The 22,296-nt window shown below is 43.7% G+C and overlaps 2 protein-coding genes across 8 annotated transcripts in view; one reads left to right on the top strand and one right to left on the bottom strand.

The window, feature by feature from the left end:
- The window catches only part of LOC116699345 (glycogen debranching enzyme-like), a 29,679-nt gene extending 21,724 nt beyond the window's left edge, over nucleotides 1–7,955 (top strand). Inside the window, 13 exon segments of the mRNA XM_032531880.1 lie at nucleotides 249–385; nucleotides 599–732; nucleotides 848–1,023; nucleotides 1,148–1,250; nucleotides 1,898–2,021; nucleotides 2,107–2,208; nucleotides 2,381–2,426; nucleotides 2,429–2,466; nucleotides 4,784–4,858; nucleotides 5,807–5,904; nucleotides 6,199–6,286; nucleotides 7,178–7,311; nucleotides 7,593–7,955. Coding sequence (XP_032387771.1) covers nucleotides 249–385; nucleotides 599–732; nucleotides 848–1,023; nucleotides 1,148–1,250; nucleotides 1,898–2,021; nucleotides 2,107–2,208; nucleotides 2,381–2,426; nucleotides 2,429–2,466; nucleotides 4,784–4,858; nucleotides 5,807–5,904; nucleotides 6,199–6,286; nucleotides 7,178–7,311; nucleotides 7,593–7,710 — 1,373 coding nt within the window. The 3' untranslated portion in view covers nucleotides 7,711–7,955.
- A 4,010-nt stretch (nucleotides 7,956–11,965) lies between these two features.
- The window catches only part of si:ch211-267e7.3 (ADAMTS-like protein 2), a 34,379-nt gene continuing 24,048 nt past the window's right edge, over nucleotides 11,966–22,296 (bottom strand). For 2 of the 7 annotated variants that reach the window (XM_032532306.1, XM_032532308.1), the window contains exons 13-20: nucleotides 21,866–21,966; nucleotides 20,607–20,733; nucleotides 19,962–20,175; nucleotides 18,532–18,687; nucleotides 18,214–18,384; nucleotides 16,223–16,399; nucleotides 14,902–15,055; nucleotides 13,419–14,752 (exon numbers count right to left, since the gene is read on the bottom strand). In XM_032532306.1, the coding sequence (XP_032388197.1) occupies nucleotides 14,604–14,752; nucleotides 14,902–15,055; nucleotides 16,223–16,399; nucleotides 18,214–18,384; nucleotides 18,532–18,687; nucleotides 19,962–20,175; nucleotides 20,607–20,733; nucleotides 21,866–21,966 (1,249 nt within the window). In that variant the 3' untranslated portion in view covers nucleotides 13,419–14,603. Of the gene's footprint in view, nucleotides 12,235–13,418; nucleotides 14,753–14,901; nucleotides 15,056–16,222; nucleotides 16,400–18,213; nucleotides 18,385–18,531; nucleotides 18,688–19,961; nucleotides 20,176–20,606; nucleotides 20,734–21,865; nucleotides 21,967–22,296 lie in introns of those variants that run through there. The other 5 variants (XM_032532309.1, XM_032532310.1, XR_004334472.1 and 2 more) reach the window with 5 other exon arrangements.

Raw genomic sequence — 22,296 nt, 5'->3', positions numbered from 1 at the left:
TAGGTCCACCTCACAGCATGACACATGCAAATACAGTACGTAGTAAAATCCCTCTCATTTTTTAAGCGATTTTGTATATAGATAAAGGTTTATATTGATAAGTATTGTATAGTTTTTTTGCACATTATCTTTTTTGCTAGGCTGCTGTTACAGTGAAATTTGAGGTTTGGATTAATAAAGTATCCATCTTCATTGTACCTTGGTATTTATTTGACAAAAGTGTAAATGTAGTTGTTGTGTCTCTGCAGGTCTGATGTCAGTCCTGGCTGACATCCGTCCCAACAACGACCTGGGCCATCCGCTGTGTGCTAACCTCAGACAGGGGGACTGGCTGATAGACTTTGTCTCCAACAGACTGATAAACAGAGAGGGACCACTGGCCCAGGTGAGACCTTTACAGCCTTAAAGGGACACTTAAAGGCAGTAATTTGTCTTTATTTGTCTTTTATTTTAGTTATTTGTATTTACTGGTATCAATGTGTGTGTGTGTGTGTGAGACTATATTTAGCAGGCAGTGGGTGTTCATTATGATAAGTGGCCACAGTCCTGGTCCTGATTATTGAACAGATGATCCATTGTCACACTTGCCTGTCTGCAGGTGGGTGAGTGGTTGGGAGCCATGTTCGACTACTTGAAACACATCCCCCGCTACCTCATCCCTTGTTACTTTGACGCCATCCTGGTGTCCACCTACACCACAGCCCTGGACGCCACTCACAAGCTCATGTCCAGGTAGGGTAGGGATTGTGGAAATTGCATTGTTGAGATGTGAAAATGAAATGTAAAATTAGGAATTTTAAGGACTGCAGTTGAGTGGCGTGTCTTTTCCATTTCCACGTCCGACCAGCTTCATCCAGAATGGCTCCAGCTTTGTTCGTTACCTGGCGCTGGGTTCTGTTCAGATGTGTGGTGTCGGACGCTTTCCTGCCCTCCCTCCTCTTTCAACCAAACTGGAGGGCGTCCCGTACCGCATTAGTCCAATCACAGGCGAGAAGGAGCAGTGCTGCGTCTCATTGGCTGCAGGTACCCTAGCAACAGACCTTTTAATGGTGTCTCTGTGGATAAGATTTTATATATATACACTGTACACTTTATACTTTGTACTGTATATGCAGATTTAACCAATGTACTTATTGATATTCTTTAGGTCTTCCTCATTTCTCCTCTGGGATTTTCCGTTGTTGGGGCAGAGACACTTTCATCGCTCTCAGAGGACTGATGCTGCTCACTGGGAGACACATTGAAGCTCGGTACGTAGACGTGTGTTTCTATGAACTCAAGATACCAACCTTTCCCTGTATGCATGTACATGTAGTATGACTGCCATCATTGTCCCTGGCTCTGGTTGAACCCTTTGAAAAACATGAGCAAATACATACAGAGAATAAATAGCATAGAGCTTTCTTTTATTATGTAGTTTGACAGTTGACTAAATTCCATAATCTTGAATAAGTTCATAGACTTGGGTACTCGTAAATACCGATACCAGCATTTCATTTTAGGCGGTATCGGAGAAAATGTCCGATACTATTGCAAAATGAGGAGAATAAATGAGGACTGTAGCGACAGCGAGTAACTGTCAGTTCATCAAAGGAACTGAAGTTTAATAATTTTATGATAGTGTTTCATTGGGGTTAGTAGGCTTCATCTATACCTGTTATGTGCACTGTTTATAGCCTGTTCTCCGTTCACACTTGGCCTTAACTCTGACCCTCATTGGCAAGATTGCATATATCCCGTGAAAATAGTCTTGGGGAGTAGTTGATGACTACTATTCGTTAATCCCCTAATGGGTTACATTAATACGTGTTTGTGTCTTCTTTAAAAGCTGTTTTAGTGGCCTGCCGTTCAGTAACTTAACTATGAAATGAACCACTCTGTCTCGTGGTCTCCATAGCAACATCATCCTGGCCTTTGCGGGGACTCTGCGTCACGGTTTGATCCCCAACCTGCTGGGTGAGGGTCGCTGTGCCCGGTACAACTGTCGGGATGCTGTGTGGTGGTGGCTGCAGTGCATCCAGGTAAGGAATAGGACGTAATGGGAATATAATATCATGTTTTAATAATGTACTTTATTATTTAAAATGACTATGTGCTTTTGTCCAGGACTACGCTACCCACGTTCCTCAAGGGCATGAAATCCTTCGCTGCCCTGTCACACGCATGTACCCCACTGATGACTGTGGACCCCAGACTCCTGGAGAGGTGGTGTGTACAACTGAGACACACACACACACACCACACACACACACACACACACACACGTTATGTGCATACATTATGTGCATTGAGAAAAATAATATATTAGTGCTGTCAATCGATTAAACGTGTGTGTGTGTGTGTGTGTGTGTGTGTGTGTGTGTGTGGGGTGTGTGTGTAGGAGCAGCCTCTGTATGATGTGATCCATGAGGCTCTGCAGCGCCACCTACAGGAATTTCCTTCAGAGAGAGAAATGCTGGATCCAAATAGACATGAACTGAGATAAAGGTAGGACACAGAGTGTGGGGTGTGTGTGTGTGTGTGTTGTGTGTGTGTGTGTGTGTGTGTGTGTTGTGTGTGTGTGTGTGTGTGTGTGTTGTGGTGTGTGTGTGTGTTAAACTATACTATGTACAAAAGATAATGTCGTAATTAGGGCTGCACAATTAATCGAATTTTAAATCGCGATCACGATTTGGACTTCCCACGATCAAATTTACGTGATCGAGCGATTATTTTTTTATAAAGCATCATTTCATAGAACGCTCCGGGTTTTTTGCAAAGCCAATCTCCCGCTCCATAAGCCGTCTGCTCATGAGCCAGTCAGAGTAGTTCACTGCACCCCGTGCAGCTAATTTCTAGATGTAGCCAGTCACAGAGAACAGAGTAACGGGAGGAAAACTCAACAGATAGCAGTCGGTATACGTCAGTCTCACGGTTTACCAGTTTACCAGTAAACGCAACACGTTGTCCCATTTGTTTTTTTTCAGACACAGCAGTGACCAGTGCTAGTCGGTGCTAGTAGCGTCTTTAGCTGTTAGCTCTTCTGGGACGCACCGGTGCTAATGTCCTCGCATCCGCTGCAATGCTGTTTATATGGATACGGTTTAATTTTGCGTTACATGACCCATTTCGTCTGTAAAGCCGTGTCTGTGTGGGATCTTTCTACGCTCTCTCGTCCTACTCTCTCTCCTCTACTCTCCGCGCCCCGCCACACAGCGGCTGCCGGTCCACACTTCTGATATATGTCTACAGTTTTAATTTTTCATTAACACAGCTGTATATTGGTTAAGTATGAGGGGGCAAACCTGTATTTGTACCAGTGTTTCCGCGGGTAACTCTGTTATCGCGGCCGCTACGGCGAAGACACAGAAGAAGTTACTGAATGCAGCTACTTCAGTTGTAGAGTAACAGCGTGGGAGACGGAGCTGCTGGACCGAGACCGGGACCTGGACCTGGACCAGAGATGTGACCCATGCCAAACATCATAGTTCATAAAAATGCAGCGCAGTGAAGATACAGACGTTAATACACACGACGTGTGTAAACCGCCGTTCGACCCGTGCTGGACCCGTTCATAATGAGTCAGCCGTCTCTCTGTGAGTAGCGTCCATCACACTCCCTCTCCAGTTATAAATACCTATGTGACAATAAAATTAGTTTTGGTTAAAATCAACAATAATCGTGAGAATAATCGCGATCAAATTTTGATCAAAATAATCGCGATTATCATTTTGGCCATAATCGTGGCAGCCCTAGTCGTAATATAAGACATAATGAATGTAATTCTGATTAGTTACAGCAGCAACAAACTTTGCTTTCCTTTTCTGGTACTACATAAAGCCCGATGCCCCAAGAGAACTTTATATATATTTATTACATCTATTTACATCTTTCCAAACTATCCCTCATCCCCACCACTTTTTTTACCTTTCTCTCATTTTAGGGGTTTTAACGGGGTACTACGTGGTCCGGCCACGGTTTTTGGACTGGGGGAAAAACCCCTTTAACTGGGCACTGTGGCAAAATGGAGAAGGCGAGAGCAGGCAAAGGGGTGCCCGCGACTCCAAGGGAACGCACAAAAGATCTCTCTCTCTCACAACACCACACAACACCACCACACCCACACACACACAACCACACACACACACACACACCACACACCCCACACACACCCCCACACACAACCCACACACACACAACACACCCACCCACACACACAAACCCCCGGGGTTGAAAGGAAAACATCGAAATCCTCACAAAAAAAATCCCCCAACCCTTTCTTTTACAAAAACAGTTAAAAAGGGAATTTGCCTTCTCATTGCACCTTCGCAGATTTCTGTACTTATTTCTGTTAATCTAATGTGTTTACTATTTGTTTTTCACATTTTCTGATGTTTTACAACTAAAAAATGGAACTTGTTTTCTTTCACCTTTTTTTGCCAGGACGGGCCCCGGGGGAATATTGGTTTCCCTAAATCGCTGTTTCGCTGGGGTTTTGGGGGCCCATGCCAACCTGTTCCCCTTTTGGGGTTAATACCCCAAAATGGTAAATCACCACATCATACACAACCACACACACACACACCACCCACACACACCCCAAAGCCCACACACACACAATCCGACTTATTTTCGATAAAAAATATCACTGTCCAAAAACCCATAAACCCTTCCACTGTATTCCAGGGACAAGGGGGTTTCCTGTACTCCCCTGGGAACCACCTCCGGGTCCTTTTAAGCGGGTTTTGGTGTCGGGGAAACCCCGAAACCCCAAAAGGGAAAACCCTGATCGGGGCCAAAAAAGGCATCTATAAGGACGCTACGAGCCTCCACCCCTGGTGCACCAGCTGAGACCCAAAATTCCTTTGCCCGGGGGGTGGTAAACCACTGAAACCTGCACCCTCTGTCTGATAGTCGTTAAATTTGTTGGGTAAAGGGAGGAAAGGGGAATCGCCATATTTAATATTAACCCTCCTGTTGTCCTTGGGGCAAATCTGACCCTTTTAAAAAATGTCTATATCTGAAATATGGGTGTCTTTTTAACCAAATAACCACAAAAAAAATGGATTAGATTCCATTTAACGCTCTTTGCAAGTAAAATTGATCACTTTCATCCCTGACTAAACTCATCTGTACGTTCCTCTGATCTTAACTATCGTCAAAATAATTCTTTTTTTTTTTTTAAACTCAAATATTAGGTATAATTCTATATAAAAATGAGGGTTATTGACCATGAAGTCCAAAAAGTAGTGTAAAACTAGTGGTAATAAGGTGGTGTTTATCAAAACTAAAACAAAAGTCTGAAAAAGGGACAAAAATGTCAAATCTTTGTCCATTTCTGACCCGGGAGGACAACACGAGGGTTAAGTGGTATGTTGCAATTACCTTTTTTTTCTTCCCCAACTTCAAATTCTGTCCCCAAAGGAAAGCTTTAACATCAGTTTTCTCTAAAAAAAACAAATATAATATATATACAAATTTGTTCATCTCACTTCAATTTCATTCAATAATTATAACTTAATTTAAAAAAGCTGGACTAAGCCCTGAACGTTGACCATGTCTGGCTCTGCCCGTGTTGAGTGACTCGATCGGTGAGTAGTGATTGGCCGGTTTGACTCAATCGGTGAGTAGTGATTGGCCGGTTTGACTCGATCGGTGCGTAGTGATTGGCCGGTTTGACTCGATCGGTGCGTAGTGATTGGCCGGTTTGACTCGATCGGTGAGTAGTGATTGGCCGGTTTGACTCGATCGGTGAGTAGTGATTGGCCGGTTTGACTCGATCGGTGAGTAGTGATTGGCTGGTTTGACGTGATCTCTGCATTTAAAGGCTCCAGAGCTGTTCACGGTGGAGAGAGCATGGACGGCTCTGGACGTGGCTGAGAAGAAACTACTGGGACCACTGGGAATGAAGACCCTCGACCCTAAGTAATACATACATTAAATACATACATACAATACATACATACATACATACATACATACATACATATTATATATATACTGGATACATAATGTAAAATATGTATGTAATTATGTCTTAATGCTTAAAAAAATGTTAATATAAGTTTGGTGGTAGCAGCAGTGGGAGGAGTAGACCCTCTTACACACACATACAGTAGAACTGCTTATATATATATAATATATATATATATATATATATATATATATATACATATATACACTCAGTGTCTTCCTGACATTGTGTTTGTCCTGTTCCAGTGACATGGTGTACTGTGGTATCTATGACAACGCTCTGGACAACGACAACTACAACCTGGCAAAAGGCTTCAACTACCACCAAGGCCCCGTGAGTCTCCCCGCGCTGCAGCGGCACATCGCTTCCTTCTGGCTAACCAACACGTTATTTAACAGATTTGTCAAATGTTAAAGACAAACAGCCGCACACAAGTGTGTGTCCAGCTTTTAAAACATGGCGCGCTACAAATTAGATTTAAATTTTTAAAATAAGTTAGAGCGGTCCAAGGGAAGCCGATAATAACGAGTTAAGGCAAAGTGCTCTGGAAGAAGCGATGCAGCGGTAGCGTTGTGGGTGGCTAGTAGAAACTTCCAGGGAGGGGGGGTCAACCCGCCAGCCGCCGGTCTGGTCTACGAGGAGACCCGGGGTGGGATGAAGGTTCCTGGAGAACCGGGTGAGCCGTGATACCCTCACCTAACATTCAGTCCCCTGAAAAACCCTTTAAAAGGACATTTCCAACAGATGAAAAACGGGATTTATTCGCAAATAATCGTGAGATAACTACGGACAATTATGCGATTAATTGCTATTATATATTAATAATTATTATTAAAATTAAATATTTGAATCGATTGACAGCCCTAATTTATTATCTTGTGTGTATGTGTTTCTGTGTTTTGTGTGTGTGTGTGTTTCTGTGCGTGGTGTTTTTTTGTTTGTGTGTGCGTGTGTTTCTGTGTGTGGTGTGTTTTGTTTCTGTGCGTGCGTGTGTGTGTGTGTGTTTCTGCATGTGTGTGTGTTTGTTTCTGTGCGTGCGTGTGTTCTGTGGCGTGTGGTGTGGTGTGTGCGTGTTTTTTGTGTGTGGCGTGTGTGTGTGTGCGTGCGCGTGCGTGTGTGTGGTGTGCGTGTGTGCGTGCGTTTTTTGTGTGTGTGTTTTCTGGGGCGTGTGTTTTTTGTGTGTTTCTGTGTGGTTGTGTGCGTGCGTGTGTGGTGTGTGTGTAGGAGTGGCTGTGGCCGGTGGGCTACTTCCTGCGTGCTAAGCTCTACTTTGCCAAGCAGCTGGGAGACGACGCGTACGCTAAGACCGTCACTCTGGTGAAGAACGTCCTGTCCCGACACTACACCCACCTGGAGAGGTAAGACCGTCCTCCAGCTACTTCACTTTGTTAAACACGTTGAAATCCAACATTTCTATAGTTGCACTGTTACTATTGGCCGTTTGAATACCAGGGATTATTTACCCCACCCCTTGCACAGTCATTCAGGGTTAAAAACCAGCGGATATTGAATTGTTTTAAATTCACTTTAAATCAGTGTTATTTTCCAGATTTGCAGAGAATGTGTGAACATATATACAGAATGACTGGAAGGTAAACACACTGTTATGTTTAATTTTCCATTGTTGGTGTGTTGCCAGGTCTCCGTGGAAGGGTCTGCCAGAGCTGACCAATGAGAACGGCCAGTACTGCCCGTTCAGCTGTGAGACCCAGGCCTGGTCCCTGGCCACTGTGCTGGAGGTCCTCTATGACCTCTAAAGACCCGGTTCTCCCCCTAATCCCCCTAAAGCAAAGGTTGTTTTACAGCTCTCATTATTAAACAAGTACATTTTAGTATAAAAAAGCGCATCCCTTAAGTCCTCCTAAACAGGACAATAAAACAAAAAGGAAACCGTATCCTCCGTTTCAGATAACTCTCCCTTTGATCCGGCAGCCTGGAGATTAACAGAAAGGGCCGATGTCCGTCTTTTACTGGCTGAGCAGGAGCTTTTATTTAATGTAGCGTGGAAACTGAGTTGAACTGAACAACCGGTCGCTGGACTCTGACCTCTGACCTCCTGGCTGAACTCATGTAACCTGAACACACATAAAGAATCGGTATTGTGCACATGGTCCAGGTCTTCCAGCTGGTCCCCATAGAGAGGCAAAGTCCCTCCGCTTCAGGTGGAGCAACACGTTTAATTTAAAACTAAAACGGGGGTGCGTTAAACACCGTGGTGTGGTGTGTGTGTGTGTGTGTGTGGTGTGTGTGTGTGTGTGTGTGGTGTGTGTGTGTGTGTGTGTGTGTGTGGTGTGTGTGTTGTGTGTGTGTGTGTGTGTGTGTGGTTTGTGTGGTGACGCTTGGTGTTATTATCACGAGTTTAACCCTTTTAAACTCGTTAAAACGTTTTGGTCCCTTTTTTCCAACACTATTACGGCTTCTTCCAACATTTTTGTCCTTTGTTCAATGCTGTGGGTGCTTTAAAAAAAAAAAAACAGATTTTCCAAAGTTATTCAATATTTCTAATTTTGACATTTTCAGCGCTTATTTCAAAGACCCCTTTTTTTTATTTAAAAAAAAACACACACAAAAAAACCTGAAAACGGGTCAAATTTGACCAGAGGACAACACGAGGGTTAAAGAGCCGTCTCTGCTGATTGGCTAACCAAGAGACACAGCCACCAAAACGAGCAACATGGCATCATGACTTTGCGTAAACATGAACGCCGACTTTCTTAAGCTAAGTTATGTGTACGCATTGTGAGCTATCTGCACGTGTGTCTGCGCTGTGTACAGCGGACACACACATACACACCACAAGGCATGTTATGTATCAAAAAGAGAGCATGCGTCTTGATAACACGCCAATGATGACGTACGAATTAACGTGTCCTACATACTCCACTTCATGGGAACGGTCTGAAACGAGAGAAAATGCATCTCTAAGCCGTCATTCAACCAGGAAACCACGGCAACAAGGTGCACACCGTTTTAAGATTAAACGTGCCCCTTATTTCAGAGAGAATATGTACAGTTAGTGAAGGGGGAGCAAAATTAAAAAAATGTATTCTGTTGAATTTAGCCACAAATTACAAGATTTAATTTTAAAAGATACTGTAATTAAGTCAAGAAAGTCTAGTTTGTCGTTAAACTGAAAAGTATAAGACTGTGAAAACAGTATAAAACAGAAAATAAGTCATTAGAAAGACTTGTCACCCCTAAGTCGCATTAGTGAGATGGGATGTAGCTACGGATCTCGCTTGTTCCGACGCTTCTCGGCCGATACAACGATTTTGGGATAAAACCCATCAGGTAAGGTAGCGTTGCTCCGCTAGCGAGCAAGCACGGCACCAGGCAAGGTGACGTACGTTAGGCAAGGTGACGTACGTTAGGCAAGGTGACGTACATTAAGCGAGGTGACGTACATTAGGCAAGGTGACGTACATTTAGGCAGGTGACGTACATTAAGCAAGGTGACGTACATTAGGCAAGGTGACGTACGTTAAGCGAGGTGACGTACGTTAGGCGAGGTGACGTACATTGAGCGAGGTGACGTACATTAAGCGAGGTGACGTACATTAGGCAAGGTGACGTACATTAAGCGAGGTGACGTACATTAGGCAGGTGACGTACATTAAGCGAGGTGACGTACATTAAGCAAGGTGACGTACATTAGGCAAGGTGACGTACATTAAGCGAGGTGACGTACATTAAGCAAGGTGACGTACATTGAGCGAGGTGACGTACATTAAGCAAGGTGACGTACATTAAGCGAGGTGACGTACATTAAGCGAGGTGACGTACATTAAGCAGGTGACGTACATTAAGCAAGGTGACGTACATTAGGCAAGGTGACGTACATTGAGCAAGGTGACGTACATTGAGCAAGGTGACGTACGTTAGGCAAGGTGACGTACATTGAGCGAGGTGACGTACATTGAGCAAGGTGACGTACGTTAGGCAAGGTGACGTACATTGAGCGAGGTGACGTACATTGAGCAAGTGGACGTACTTGAGGCAGGTGACGTACATTGAGCGAGGGGGACGTACATTGAGCAAGGTGAACGTTACGCATTGAGCAAGGTGACGTACGTTGAGGCAGGTGACGTACATTGAGCGAGGTGACGTACATTGAGCGAGGTGACGTACATTGAGCGAGGTGACGTACATTGAGCGAGGTGACGTACATTGAGCGCAGGTGACTACATTAGGCAGGTGACGTACATTAGGCAAGGTGACGTACATTAGGCAAGGTGACGTACATTGAGCAAGGTGACGTAGTTAGGCAAGGTGACGTACATTGAGCAAGGTGACGTACATTGAGCGAGGTGACGTACATTAGGCGAGGTGACGTACATTAGGCAAGGTGACGTACATTGAGCGAGGTGACGTACATTGAGCGAGGTGACGTACATTGAGCGAGGTGACGTACATTGGCAAGGTGACGTACATTAGGCAAGGTGACGTACATTAGGCAAGGTGACGTACATTAGGCAAGGTGACGTACATTAGCAAGGTGACGTACTTGAGCAAGGTGACGTACATTGAGCAAGGTGACGTACATTAGGCAGGTGACGTACATTAGGCAAGGTGACGAAACTAGGCAGGGACTACATTGGCAGGTGACGTACATTAGCAAGGTGACGTACTTGGCAAGGTGACGTACATTGAGCAAGGTGACGTACATTAGGCGAGGTGACGTACATTAGGCAAGGTGCACGTACATTAGGCAAGGTCACGTACATTGAGCGAGGTGACGTACATTGAGCAAGGTGACGTACATTGAGCGAGGTGACGTACATTGAGCAAGAGCAAAATACAGCGTGAAGTTCCATGACAATTTCACACGAAATTAGGTGGTGCTGCGACAAATCTACAGCAAACTCAGACTTTCTTCAGTTCCAAAATTACTTTTTAAAAGGGACGAGCATCATGTGTGTAATTCATGGCTCAATCCCCCAAAAATATGTCTCTCCCCGTTGACTACTGTGCATATTGTATTATATATATAAACTAAAATAAGGTCCCATGAGGTCCACCGGAAGAGGGAGGAACTTCGCGGCTCTATTTCACCACATTTTCCCTACAAGCCTTATGATGTAATGTCATTCAACTATGTATTAATGTTTAAACACCAGCTTTGTGCATGAATGTTGTTGCTGTGTGTGTAAAGCCGAGTAACCATGCTGTAGATCTGTGACCGCCCACTGTAGAAGTTACCTCACACGGCAGCACTTCTCTGGAAAAACAAGGAACGCTGTGTAGAAACTAGACAGGAGATAAAGAATATGAAATTAACTATATCTGTGGAAGTCGTTTTAAGACTAATAAGGATCACAGTGTGACGGCTGTTAGTTGTTCTGTCTTCAACCCTTGTGTATTAAAATCCTTCTTGATCACATCGTATCTAGTCTCTAGTCTAAATGGACTCCTAACATTTTACTCCGGGTGGTTGCTGCCACCTGTTGAAAAGTAAAAAAAAATTAAAAAAATAATGGACAAAGCTTCCGAGACTGAAAGGTGAACCTCTGATTGGCTGGTACTCGTTACCATCTGGGTCAGAGCCAATTAGAAGCAGGAGGTGGGCGGGAAATAACTCTGCTGTCTCCAGTGTGTATGGGGAAAAGGGGCGGGACCGAGAAATCAAACGCCTACGTTTAAATAACATAGAAAATATCTGCTTTACAACTTATTTTGGAGCTGGGAACAAGCCCAAATAAGCAGCTACACTTCAGTAACAAGCCCAAAAAAAACACGACCCGCGACAACCAATATTTGTAAGCGACTTTAAAGAAAAACAAGCCCAAAGTCGCTTATAATAAGCGGACTTGGCAACACTGATTGACTTCTATAGAGACAGACGTTTATGTGGAGCCGCCCCCTGCTGGAAATGAGCTAGAAAACAGGTTCAAGCCACTTCAGCTTTGGCTTCACTTTTTATTTCAGGGCTGCACTACATCCAGGACCAGGGTCAGGCCAGTGTTTGTCACCATGGTAGCAGTAAGTCAGACACAGATGCCTGTTAAAAACAGCTGATCTTTTATTTGTTACGTGTGATACAGTAAGCAAAAACAACAAAAACAGCAGCAGCTCTGCGACACTCTGGGCCGTCTGGACACAGTGTATCGGAGAGATGAGCGCCTTCGCTGGCAGCCATGTTGGTTTCAGTACCACACTCACGCTCCTCAGCTGGTCCTGGGCTGAGCGGTGTTTGTGCAAGTCTTCTGTTCTCAGGCCAGCATCTCCTGTTTCTGGAGTGGTGCTTTTCATTTCATTCCTTCTTGAACTCACATCTGAGACGTCTACAGAAATAAAACCAGGTTCTCACAAGTTACTGCACCTGGATATGCTACTTTTCTACTTTTCACAGCACTTCAATCAAATCTTTTAGCATCAAGAATCTTTTTTTGTATAGAGTGTTTTTTCACATGAAAGTCTGTTTCCAACCTCCTTTTGTGGGAAAAGAAGTTGTATGAAGATGTGTGTGGCTCCAAAAGGAGTTTAAGATGGAGCTGTGACACGGATCAGCTCGTCACTACGGAGAAGCAACAAGTTTTTTTTGGTACCGTGTTTAGAAAGGAGCAACAGTAAAGTTGGGAGTAACTCTGTTAATTGCAGGATGGGACCAAGGCTGTGGGGAGGAGAAGGGGGGGGGGGGGGGGTTATCCCTGGTCCAGCCTGTACTTATCTGTTGCCACAGTTACAACAAAGCTGCCACATGGCTTTCATGTGCTTCTGATGCACTCTCTTAACCCTTGTATGGTATTCGGGTCAAATTGACCCATTTCAAAATTTTTAAAGTTACTTTGTTTTTCTACCTGAAAATAAACGGCATTGCCTTATTTTCTGTGATAAACATGTATTCCTGACTCAATTCAGAAAATTATCCTGGATATGACCACTTTTTCCAAGTAATAATAATAATCACAGTGGATTTTTAACATGAATTTTAATCTTATGACAAAAAACGAACCCCACTTCCATGTTTAATTGTGTGCCAGTAGAGACTGATGCATTCACTAAACATAGATGTTATCTCAATTGTTTGAAATTGAGATAAAGACAATATCTGTTAGTAGATTATGAAGTAAAATCTTATTTCAGAATTGTTTTTAAAACCCCAAATAAGTCACGGGTTAATTTGACCCGAGGGACACAAAAGGGTCCCGAAAGGGAAGACAACACAAGGGTTAAGCAGAACATAGCACCTTAAAGGGTTACTTTATTTTGGTTTTTAACCTAGAAACCATGTTTTTGTGCCTAAGTGACCGATGGGAACAACAATCTTTGAAATAAGTTCAGTATTCAGCGAGATCGCTGCAGTCGGCGCAACAAGCTACAACGTAAGTCATTTGACATTTTTAGTTAAAGAGTGAGATCCTTTTTGAGAAACCCACCACGATGTTATCATCGTAAAACACATTCATCATTTAAAGTCGACAGAAACAAAATGGAAATTATCAAAAGAAGCACTTGGAGTGATGTAGATCGTAAATCTTTAGTAGTGATGATGTAACTACCACATACAAAAACAAATGTACTTTCTGAATCAGTTCTAGGTGCCAGGAAAAAAAAAAAAAAGATTTAAAGGTATAACGACGACAGGTAGGAGGTAAAATCAGGTTGACCTTTGACATCAGTGATAGAGAAAACCGTTTGAGAGCGTTGCAGGAAAAGGTTGCAGTGGTCCGAACTAGGCCTGCACGATTCGGGGGGGGGGAAATGAAATGAACTTTTTTGGCACCTATAGCACATTGGGCATCGCCACGCACCTGTACACATGGAGGCTTCAATGAAGAGAAGGGAGATAACCTATTTTATACGGTCGGTGTTTAATTCTCACAGAAGAAAGTAGCAGTGTTTGTGATGCAGTTGGCTCGTAAAATTAAATGAGAATCAGTCAAAAAAAGTAAATAAAAAATCTATTAAAAATCGTGACAGAGTCGGTCGAGATGGCGATCTTATAATGATTAATCGTGCAGGCGTAGTCCGAACCGTCTCAGCTCGAGTCAAACCAGCTGATGGTGTTGCTGCGACTCAGCTGTTTAAGTCGCCAGAGGCTGGTTTTAGTATTTAGTTCCAACAGCCAATGGAGAAGTCAGCGGGTCGAGTCAGTCACAAACTGGCAACTGGTCGAAATGGCTGCGGTTTAGACCGAGGCTCGACGGTCGCCCACGAGCACCGTGTGTGTGGTCGAGCGAGCTAGAGAGGGACTGAAGAGAGGGAGCGGCGTTAGGGAAAAAAAATCAGTGAATCAGAGAAATAAAATGTTCTCCCCATTTCATCTCTACTAGAAATACAACTGTGGCAACTATCACGATCCTCATTAATATTTTAAGGAGCTACAAATGATATCAAGCTACAAAAAAAGCCTGAAAGTCGGAACTTGGAACGTAAGTACAAGGGTTGTTTTCATGCAGATGATACAGGCATCCTGTTTAGTTGCATTGGTGTAAACTGGCGGCTTTCTGAACGCTGCACACCAAAACATTGCAAGTTTCAACTTGTTTGGTCGCAAATCTTTGGTCTGAACCAGTCTTTACAAAGTTAAAATGAGTCGTGAAGCCTTACATTGTTAGCAGCAGGCTTTTTGTGTAGCACCATTTTTAGTGTAATGTGACCTTTGGTACCAGTGGTTTGTGTGTAGGAGTTTGAGGTGAGAGTTAAGACTTCAGGGTCTGGGTGCCTTACAGGACTGGCAGCAGGCCTTCCTGTAGTACCAATGGGAACACAGTTTCACCTTTAGGACCAGGGCACAGTTGGCTGTTGGTTTGTCTTGGCAGGAGTCTTCTGCTACTACTGATGCTGCCGGGACTGCTGCTGGACAGACACACAAAAACCCACAAATAAGTCTGAAACATGTTGGAAAAAGTCTAAATGCTTGACTTCATTTATCAGAACAACACTCTGGTAGAGCAATGCATGCGGGAATACACGTTTCCATGTGCTCCACCTGCTTGTTTTTGTACCTGGTGCCTCCGTCGGACAGCTCTGGATTTCACAGCTCTGTCTGGCTTCTGGTCTGAGGGCGGAGTCGCAGCTGTGGCCCCTGGTGACCAGCTCCTCCCCCTGGTAACACTTCACTTCCCGAACCTGGACCCCGCTCCCACAGGTCTTACTGCACTGGAGGAGCAGGAGGGGACAGGACATTTTACTTAGACCTTCAAAAGCAAGATAATAAAATGTATAGACATCAAACGCAGACACTAATTTACTGAATTAGACGAGTGGGAGAAAAAAATCTTTCCATCATAGTGTTGCAATATTTTTTCCGTGACAATACTGTTGATACATAGATGTCAATTATCAATCTTTTTTAATACAAATTGCTCAAATGTATCTTTTTAGTGAAAACTAAAAAAAGTTTCTTTGGTAACAAAATGTGAAGTTGAAAAAGATGTAATAAATTGCAATATCGCAATATGTTTAAAATGGCAATAATATATTGTTAGGGCAATGCAATAAATCAAATTTTTGTCACAGTTTTGATTTTAGTCTTCTAACAATCACAAAAACAATGTAATAAGGGAAAATTAAGTAAGTAGCAAGCAAGTTAACTTCTTTTTGTCCTGTGTTCTGAAGGGAAATTCAGAAAAAAAGTATTAAGTAGTAAAAGTATTAAGGTAAACCCAAGGTAAAAGGTTGATTTGTAGAATAGTTTCACTGTTTTTCAAGTTAAATAAATGCAATGTGTAAAAAATTCATGATTTCAATATTGACCAAAATAATTGTGATTAGGATTTCAGAACTGAGCAGCACTACATATCGTGACATAAGTATTGTGATGTCGTATCGTCAGAGAGACAGACAGACAGAGCAGAGAGACAGACAGACAGACAGACAGACAGACAGACAGACAGACAGACAGACAGACAGAGAGACAGAGACAGACAGACAGACAGAGAGACAGACAGAGAGACAGACACAGACAGACAGACAGACAGACAGAGACAGAGACGACAGACAGACAGAGACAGACAGAGAGACGAGACAGACAGACAGAGAGACAGACAGACAGAGAGACAGACAGACAGAGAGACAGACAGACAGACAGAGAGACAGACAGACAGAGAGACAGACAGACAGAGAGACAGACAGAGAGACAGACAGACGACAGAAGAGCAGACAGACAGACAGACAGACAGAGACAGACAGACAGAGAGACAGACAGACAGACAGACAACGACAGAGACAGACAGAGAGACAGACAGACAGACAGAGACAGACAAGAACAGCAGACAGACAGAGAGACAGACAGACAGACAGAGAGACAGACAGACAGACAGTTACCTGAGACCAGGATGTGGTGAACCACTTGGAGCAGGGTCTCTGGAAGCAGGACGAGCCGGTCTCTGGTTTGTTGCTTTGGTCACAGCTGGTGTCCGGAAACTCTTTGAACACACCGGCTTCCAGCCCAGCACACACCACCTGACGCTGCCGCGCACCACGCCCACATGTAGCATTACACTAGCACACACACAGACAAGAGATATATATATATATATATATATATATATATATATATATATATACACTCACCGGCCACTTTATTAGGTACCCCATGCTAGTAACGGGTTGGACCCCCTTTTGCCTTCAGAACTGCCTCAATTCTTCGTGGCATAGATTCAACAAGGTGCTGGAAGCATTCCTCAGGGAGTTTGGTCCATATTGACATGATGGCATCACACAGTTGCCGCAGATTTGTCGGCTGCACATCCATGATGCGAATCTCCCGTTCCACCACATCCCAAAGATGCTCTATTGGATTGAGATCTGGTGACTGTGGAGGCCATTTGAGTACAGCGAACTCATTGTCATGTTCAAGAAACCAGTCTGTGATGATTCCAGCTTTATGACATGGCGCATTATCCTGCTGAAAGTAGCCATCAGAAGTTGGGTACATTATGGTCATAAAGGGATGGACATGGTCAGCAACAATACTCAGGTAGGCTGTGGCGTTGCAACGATGCTCAATTGGTACCAAGGGGCCCAAAGAGTGCCAAGAAATATTCCCCACACCATGACACCACCACCACCAGCCTGAACCGTTGATACAAGGCAGGATGGATCCATGCTTTCATGTTGTAGACGCCAAATTCTGACCCTACCATCCGACTGTCGCAGCAGAAATCGAGACTCATCAGACCAGGCAACGTTTTTTCCAATCTTCTATTGTCCAATTTCGATGAGCTTGTGCAAATTGTAGTCTCAGTTTCCTGTTCTTAGCTGAAAGGAGTGGCACCCGATGTGGTCTTCTGCTGCTGTAGCCCATCTGCCTCAAAGTTCGACGTACTGTGCGTTCAGAGATGCTCTTCTGCCCACCTTGGTTGTAACGGGTGGTTATTTGAGTCACTGTTGCCCTTCTATCAGCTCCAACCAGTCTGGCCATTCTCCTCTGACCTCTGGCATCAACAAGGCATTTCCGCCCACAGAACTGCCGCTCACTGGATGTTTTTTTCTTTTTCGGACCATTCTCTGTAAACCCTAGAGATGGTTGTGCGTGAAAATCCCAGTAGATTAGCAGTTTCTGAAATACTCAGACCAGCCCTTCTGGCACCAACAATCATGCCACGTTCAAAGTCACTCAAATCACCTTTCTTCCCCATACTGATGCTCGGTTTTGAACTGCAGAAGATTCTCTTGACCATGTCTACATGCCTAAATGCACTGAGTTGCCGCCATGTGATTGGCTGCTTAGAAATTAAGTGTTAACGAGCAGTTGGACAGGTGTACCTAATAAAGTGGCCGGTGTGTAATATATATATATATATATATTATATAATATATATATATATATATATATATATATATATTATATATCAATTAGGCTTGGGTACCCAAACCCGTTCCTAAACAACCGGTATCTACCGGACTGAAGGACAAGGCAGATTTCAGTGCCACGTAATGCCTGCGCTGCTCTCTGGTGCCCAGAGTCCGAGTTGTGGAGATACAACACAGATGGGACTTAATGGTGCGTTCAATGGCACCTCGTAAGCCCATGGTGCAAGTATCGTTTCCAGAGGAAAAAAAAAGACATTTTTTTAACACTATTATTGCTTTTTTCTGACAACATGAGGGTTAACCTGAGACAGGTTTGTTAGAGGAAGACGAGTAGGTGGTCAAAAGTGTTTCTGTGCACACTGTTTAACTTGCAAAGACACATTTAACAGCTGACAACGTTTCGGTACGAGACCTTCCTCAGGCAAAAAGAAAGAGTTTCTCTGTCAAAGTATTGTTTTAACACCGGTATCGCAAAGAAAGCCCAAACTTTATGCATTTACCTGTTGCCATTCCTGTTCGACCCAGTGGGGGGCGCAGTCTCTGTCACCACAGGGATAGATGGCCAGCGGGCGCAGTGATTGGTCACACTGCTCCTCTGACATCACTACCCCACCCGACGATCGACACGTCACTGCACGCGCCATCCTTCCCTCTCCACACACACCGGAGCACTGACCCATACACAGACATTTCTTTTAATTGACATGTAAAACTGAGACTGTAATTTTGAATAAGTGTTAAAATGCCTGGTCGTGTGTGTGTGTGTGTTTAGTGTGTGTGTGTGTGTTCAGTGTGTGTGTGTGTGTTGTTACGCTCACAGGTCCCCAGTCAGAAACTGTCCATCTTCTGTCACAGGGCGGCCCTTCACATTCCTCACTTTCGATTGGCTGAGAAGACTTGTTACATGGTCTCATTTCCGTGGAGCAACGAACCTCCCGAGTACGGTCACCCCAAGAGCCACATGGCGCCGAGCACTAAAACACACACACACCACACACACACACCACACACACACACACACACACACACACCACACAACACCCACACACACCACACACACACCACACACACACACACACACACACACACACACACACACACACACGCACGCGCTAAGATCAATACTAGCGCTGCAGCTAACAAGTATTTTCATAGTTGACTGATCTATTGATTATTTTCTCACTTAATCTATTAGTTGTTTGGTCTATAAAGTGTCAGAAAAATGTGCAAATTGGTGATCAGTATTTCCCAAAACCCCGGATGATGAAAGATATTAATTTTACTGTCACAGAGGAGCAAAGAAACTAGAAAATATTCCCATTTAAAGCTATAGTGCGTAGTTTCTGTTTTCCCCGATGAGGAATTCTAACCATTGACAACAACAGTGTCAGCGCGCCTACATGATACAAGCCTTCTGTGATCGCGCACGTGCCCCCCCCCCCCCCCCCTCCTCCACACAGTTGCTAGTAGCCAAGGAGGGCACTGAGGATTAAAAAGACATGATGGACTCTTCAGAAGAGATCCCTATATTCACTATCTCACTCTGTTCACTGAGTTGTGTGGAGCTGATAGTCTAGTTTTGTGTTTTTTTTAAAAACTTTTTTAGATAAAAAGTGGCAAACCGATTTATTAGATTATTAATATAGTTGCCATGACTAATCAACATGCAGGATGCTTTTGCTACTTTGTTTTTTTTTTGTAGTGACTGTCATTTCATGCTGCTCTGTTGTCTCTCTGAGTTAGAAGGTGTGGCGTGTAACAGATTAAACATCCCAGTACGCCAAAGGGTAAATACATTGTTAATGAGGTTTAACCATGCATCCAGCTAATTTAAACAGCTCACATTATTGTATTGTGTGAACAGCCGTCGTGTGTGTGTGTGTGTGTGTGTGTGTGCGTGCATGCATTGGTGTGTGTGTGTGCGTGTGTGTGTGTGTGTGTGTCCAGGGTACGATAGCCAGCTCTCTGACTTGTGTTCAGGCAGAGAAGATCGCCGATGTGTGTGTGTGTTTGTGTGTGTGTGTGTGTGTGTGTGTGTTTCTGTGTGTTTTGAGAGACTTTGTTAATGTAGACTGCACATTGTTTCAAGTATTCTAAATACTTTAAAGCTTTTAATGAACATTGGACATCGCTTCATGTTTTTGCTGCTTTGACCACAGCAATATCAGATTTCAAGACATCAAACGTTTGGATGGGATGAGCCATCAATGTCGACACATTGCACAAACCTCCACCTGAAACATCTTACCTCTGACCACTCAGACACCTCCCACTGGGGTCCGCAGCTCTGGCCAAGGCACACCTTCCTATTGGCTGGTTTGTGGAGGTCATGTGACAGACACAGTGAATCGTAGACAGATGAGTCGAGGCCGGGCGACAGCATCTTCCAGCAGCGCACAGTACGATATTGAACGCCCTCACTACAGGTTCGAGAGCACTCACTCCAACCACTGGTCTCCCATCTGAGGAGAAAGTGTCAAGATGGTGCAATAGGTCAGATTGGTTAGGTCTTTGATACAGTTTGAGAGACGTGGTGAATAAAACCATTCAACACATACAATTCAACACTATTTATTTGAAATACATAATCCTAATGTATTGAATTTGCAACAGAAATCCCCAAATTTAGATTTTTACATTGATTAGTTTCCCCCCCTTACTTTGTTTAGGTAAGTTTATGATCTTAGGAGATTCAAAAACACGGAAATGTGCATATCTATATGTTTAATTTAGTAGATAACCTTAATTCGACATGTCCATATGCCATCTCACCTGAAATGTATTTGCTTTTCTGATCTCTCACCCAAGCAAATCACCACTTATTTGTTAAGTCTTTGTCCAAGAGTTCCACATCAGGGTTTTAGTCCAGTCAGTCAGTCAGTAAAAGAAGTACCTTGGAGGACATTCCTTCCCAGTGCAGAACTCATGAGTGGGCTCAGGTCTGGTCAGAGAGTCACAGTAACCGTCATCCACTTCAGTACCATCATATCGGACACAAAGGGCATAGCTAGTGGTGATACCTGGCAACACACACAGACACACAACAGAGTACACAGAATGCAGATATAGATCTACTTATGCTACAAAGAACTACTACAAACAAACTCTTCATTCTAATCCCAACCGGTCGTCAGACACGCCTCCAAAGAGCCTGGGTCTAACCGAGGTTTCTGCCTAAAAGGAAGTTTTTCCTCGCCACTGTCGCACTGTTGCTTGCTCTGGAGGAAACTACTGGAACTGTTGGGTCCTTGTGGATTCTGGAGTGTGGTCTAGACCTGTTCTATCTGTAAAGTGTCTTGAGATAACTCTTGTTGTGATTTGATACTATAAATAAAATTGAATTGAATTGAATAGATCAACAACATGCATGTAAGTGTACACTGAATGTGCAGCTGAGTCAGGACAATAATGGACAAGGTGCAGGCAGGGAAGACTGGCGCAATATTTTCTCTGTTACGGCCATGGATATAAATCTGTATAAATCATGGACGCCGTCCCCGTGATGTCACCCATAGGTTTCTGAAGAGCCAAAACGAAACTTAAAGTTGCCGGTGGCTCTAGCCGTCGCCCTCTTGGCAGTGTCTGGCGTCCACTAATATACAAATGGGCAAAAAGGTGCGGCGTGGAAGGAGCTACAGATCTACAGTCTACGCTTGTGACGCCACCCACCTGTCACTTAAAGGGGCACGCCATTAATTACACAGAACTTTAAGCCTGAATTTAAATTAAACCCCCTCCCCATCTCCTGCTGTTGTCATGATGAGGGAACGTAGCTATAGAAACCAAAACCTTAAACCGGTTAATTGCATTACAAATAAAATATATTATTATTATTATTATTATTATTATTATTGATAAAGTTGGGCATTTTAACACCGGGGCTTGTGGGGATTGAGTAAATCAACACATTTTTCATCAATTGTCTATGGAAGCAACCCGGCGACTCATTCTGGTAGCGCCGTAGCGACCTTTGAGAAGCGAGACGTCGAGTTGCCCGCTCCTCAGTCGCATAAAGTTGAACCCAGGCTTCATGCAAATCAGAGAGGTGTCCAGCGCGACTCACTGCCTCTCAAAATTCACAAAAATCTTTTAAACTGACCTTTGTCGCTCTAACATGAAGACAGATTAGATTAACTGTATGTTGATGTTTACCTGTTGTACAGGTGGAGCTGCAGGGAGCGTAAGCAGAAACCTTCCAGCGATACATGTCTGCCAGGCTAACATCTGGGTCCAGACCTTCATCAAAGTCATTACTAGAGAGGGACAGAAACGGAAACAGGTAGATGCAATTTTAAAAGCTGATATTTTCCTGTTCATTTGTATAAATAAACTATTATTATGCTGTCAAAAGAAAAGGAAACTTAATTCAGTTTGATAAAAATGAGTGAAAAAAGCAGACGTACAGGCAAGCTTCTACACAGTCGTTAGTCGTTGGATAAGGCTGCAACTACTGATTATTTTCATAGTCGATTAATCCATAGATTGTTTTCTCGATAAATCGATTAGTTGTTTGATTTAGAAAATGTCAAAACATGGTGAAGGATGTGGATCAGTGTTTCCCAAAGCACAAGATGATGTACTCA

This window comes from Etheostoma spectabile, chromosome 12 (genome assembly GCF_008692095.1).
Source record: "Etheostoma spectabile isolate EspeVRDwgs_2016 chromosome 12, UIUC_Espe_1.0, whole genome shotgun sequence".
In the NCBI taxonomy this organism is placed as follows: Eukaryota; Metazoa; Chordata; class Actinopteri; order Perciformes; family Percidae; genus Etheostoma; species Etheostoma spectabile.
This window is presented reverse-complemented; position numbering and strand designations above follow the sequence as displayed.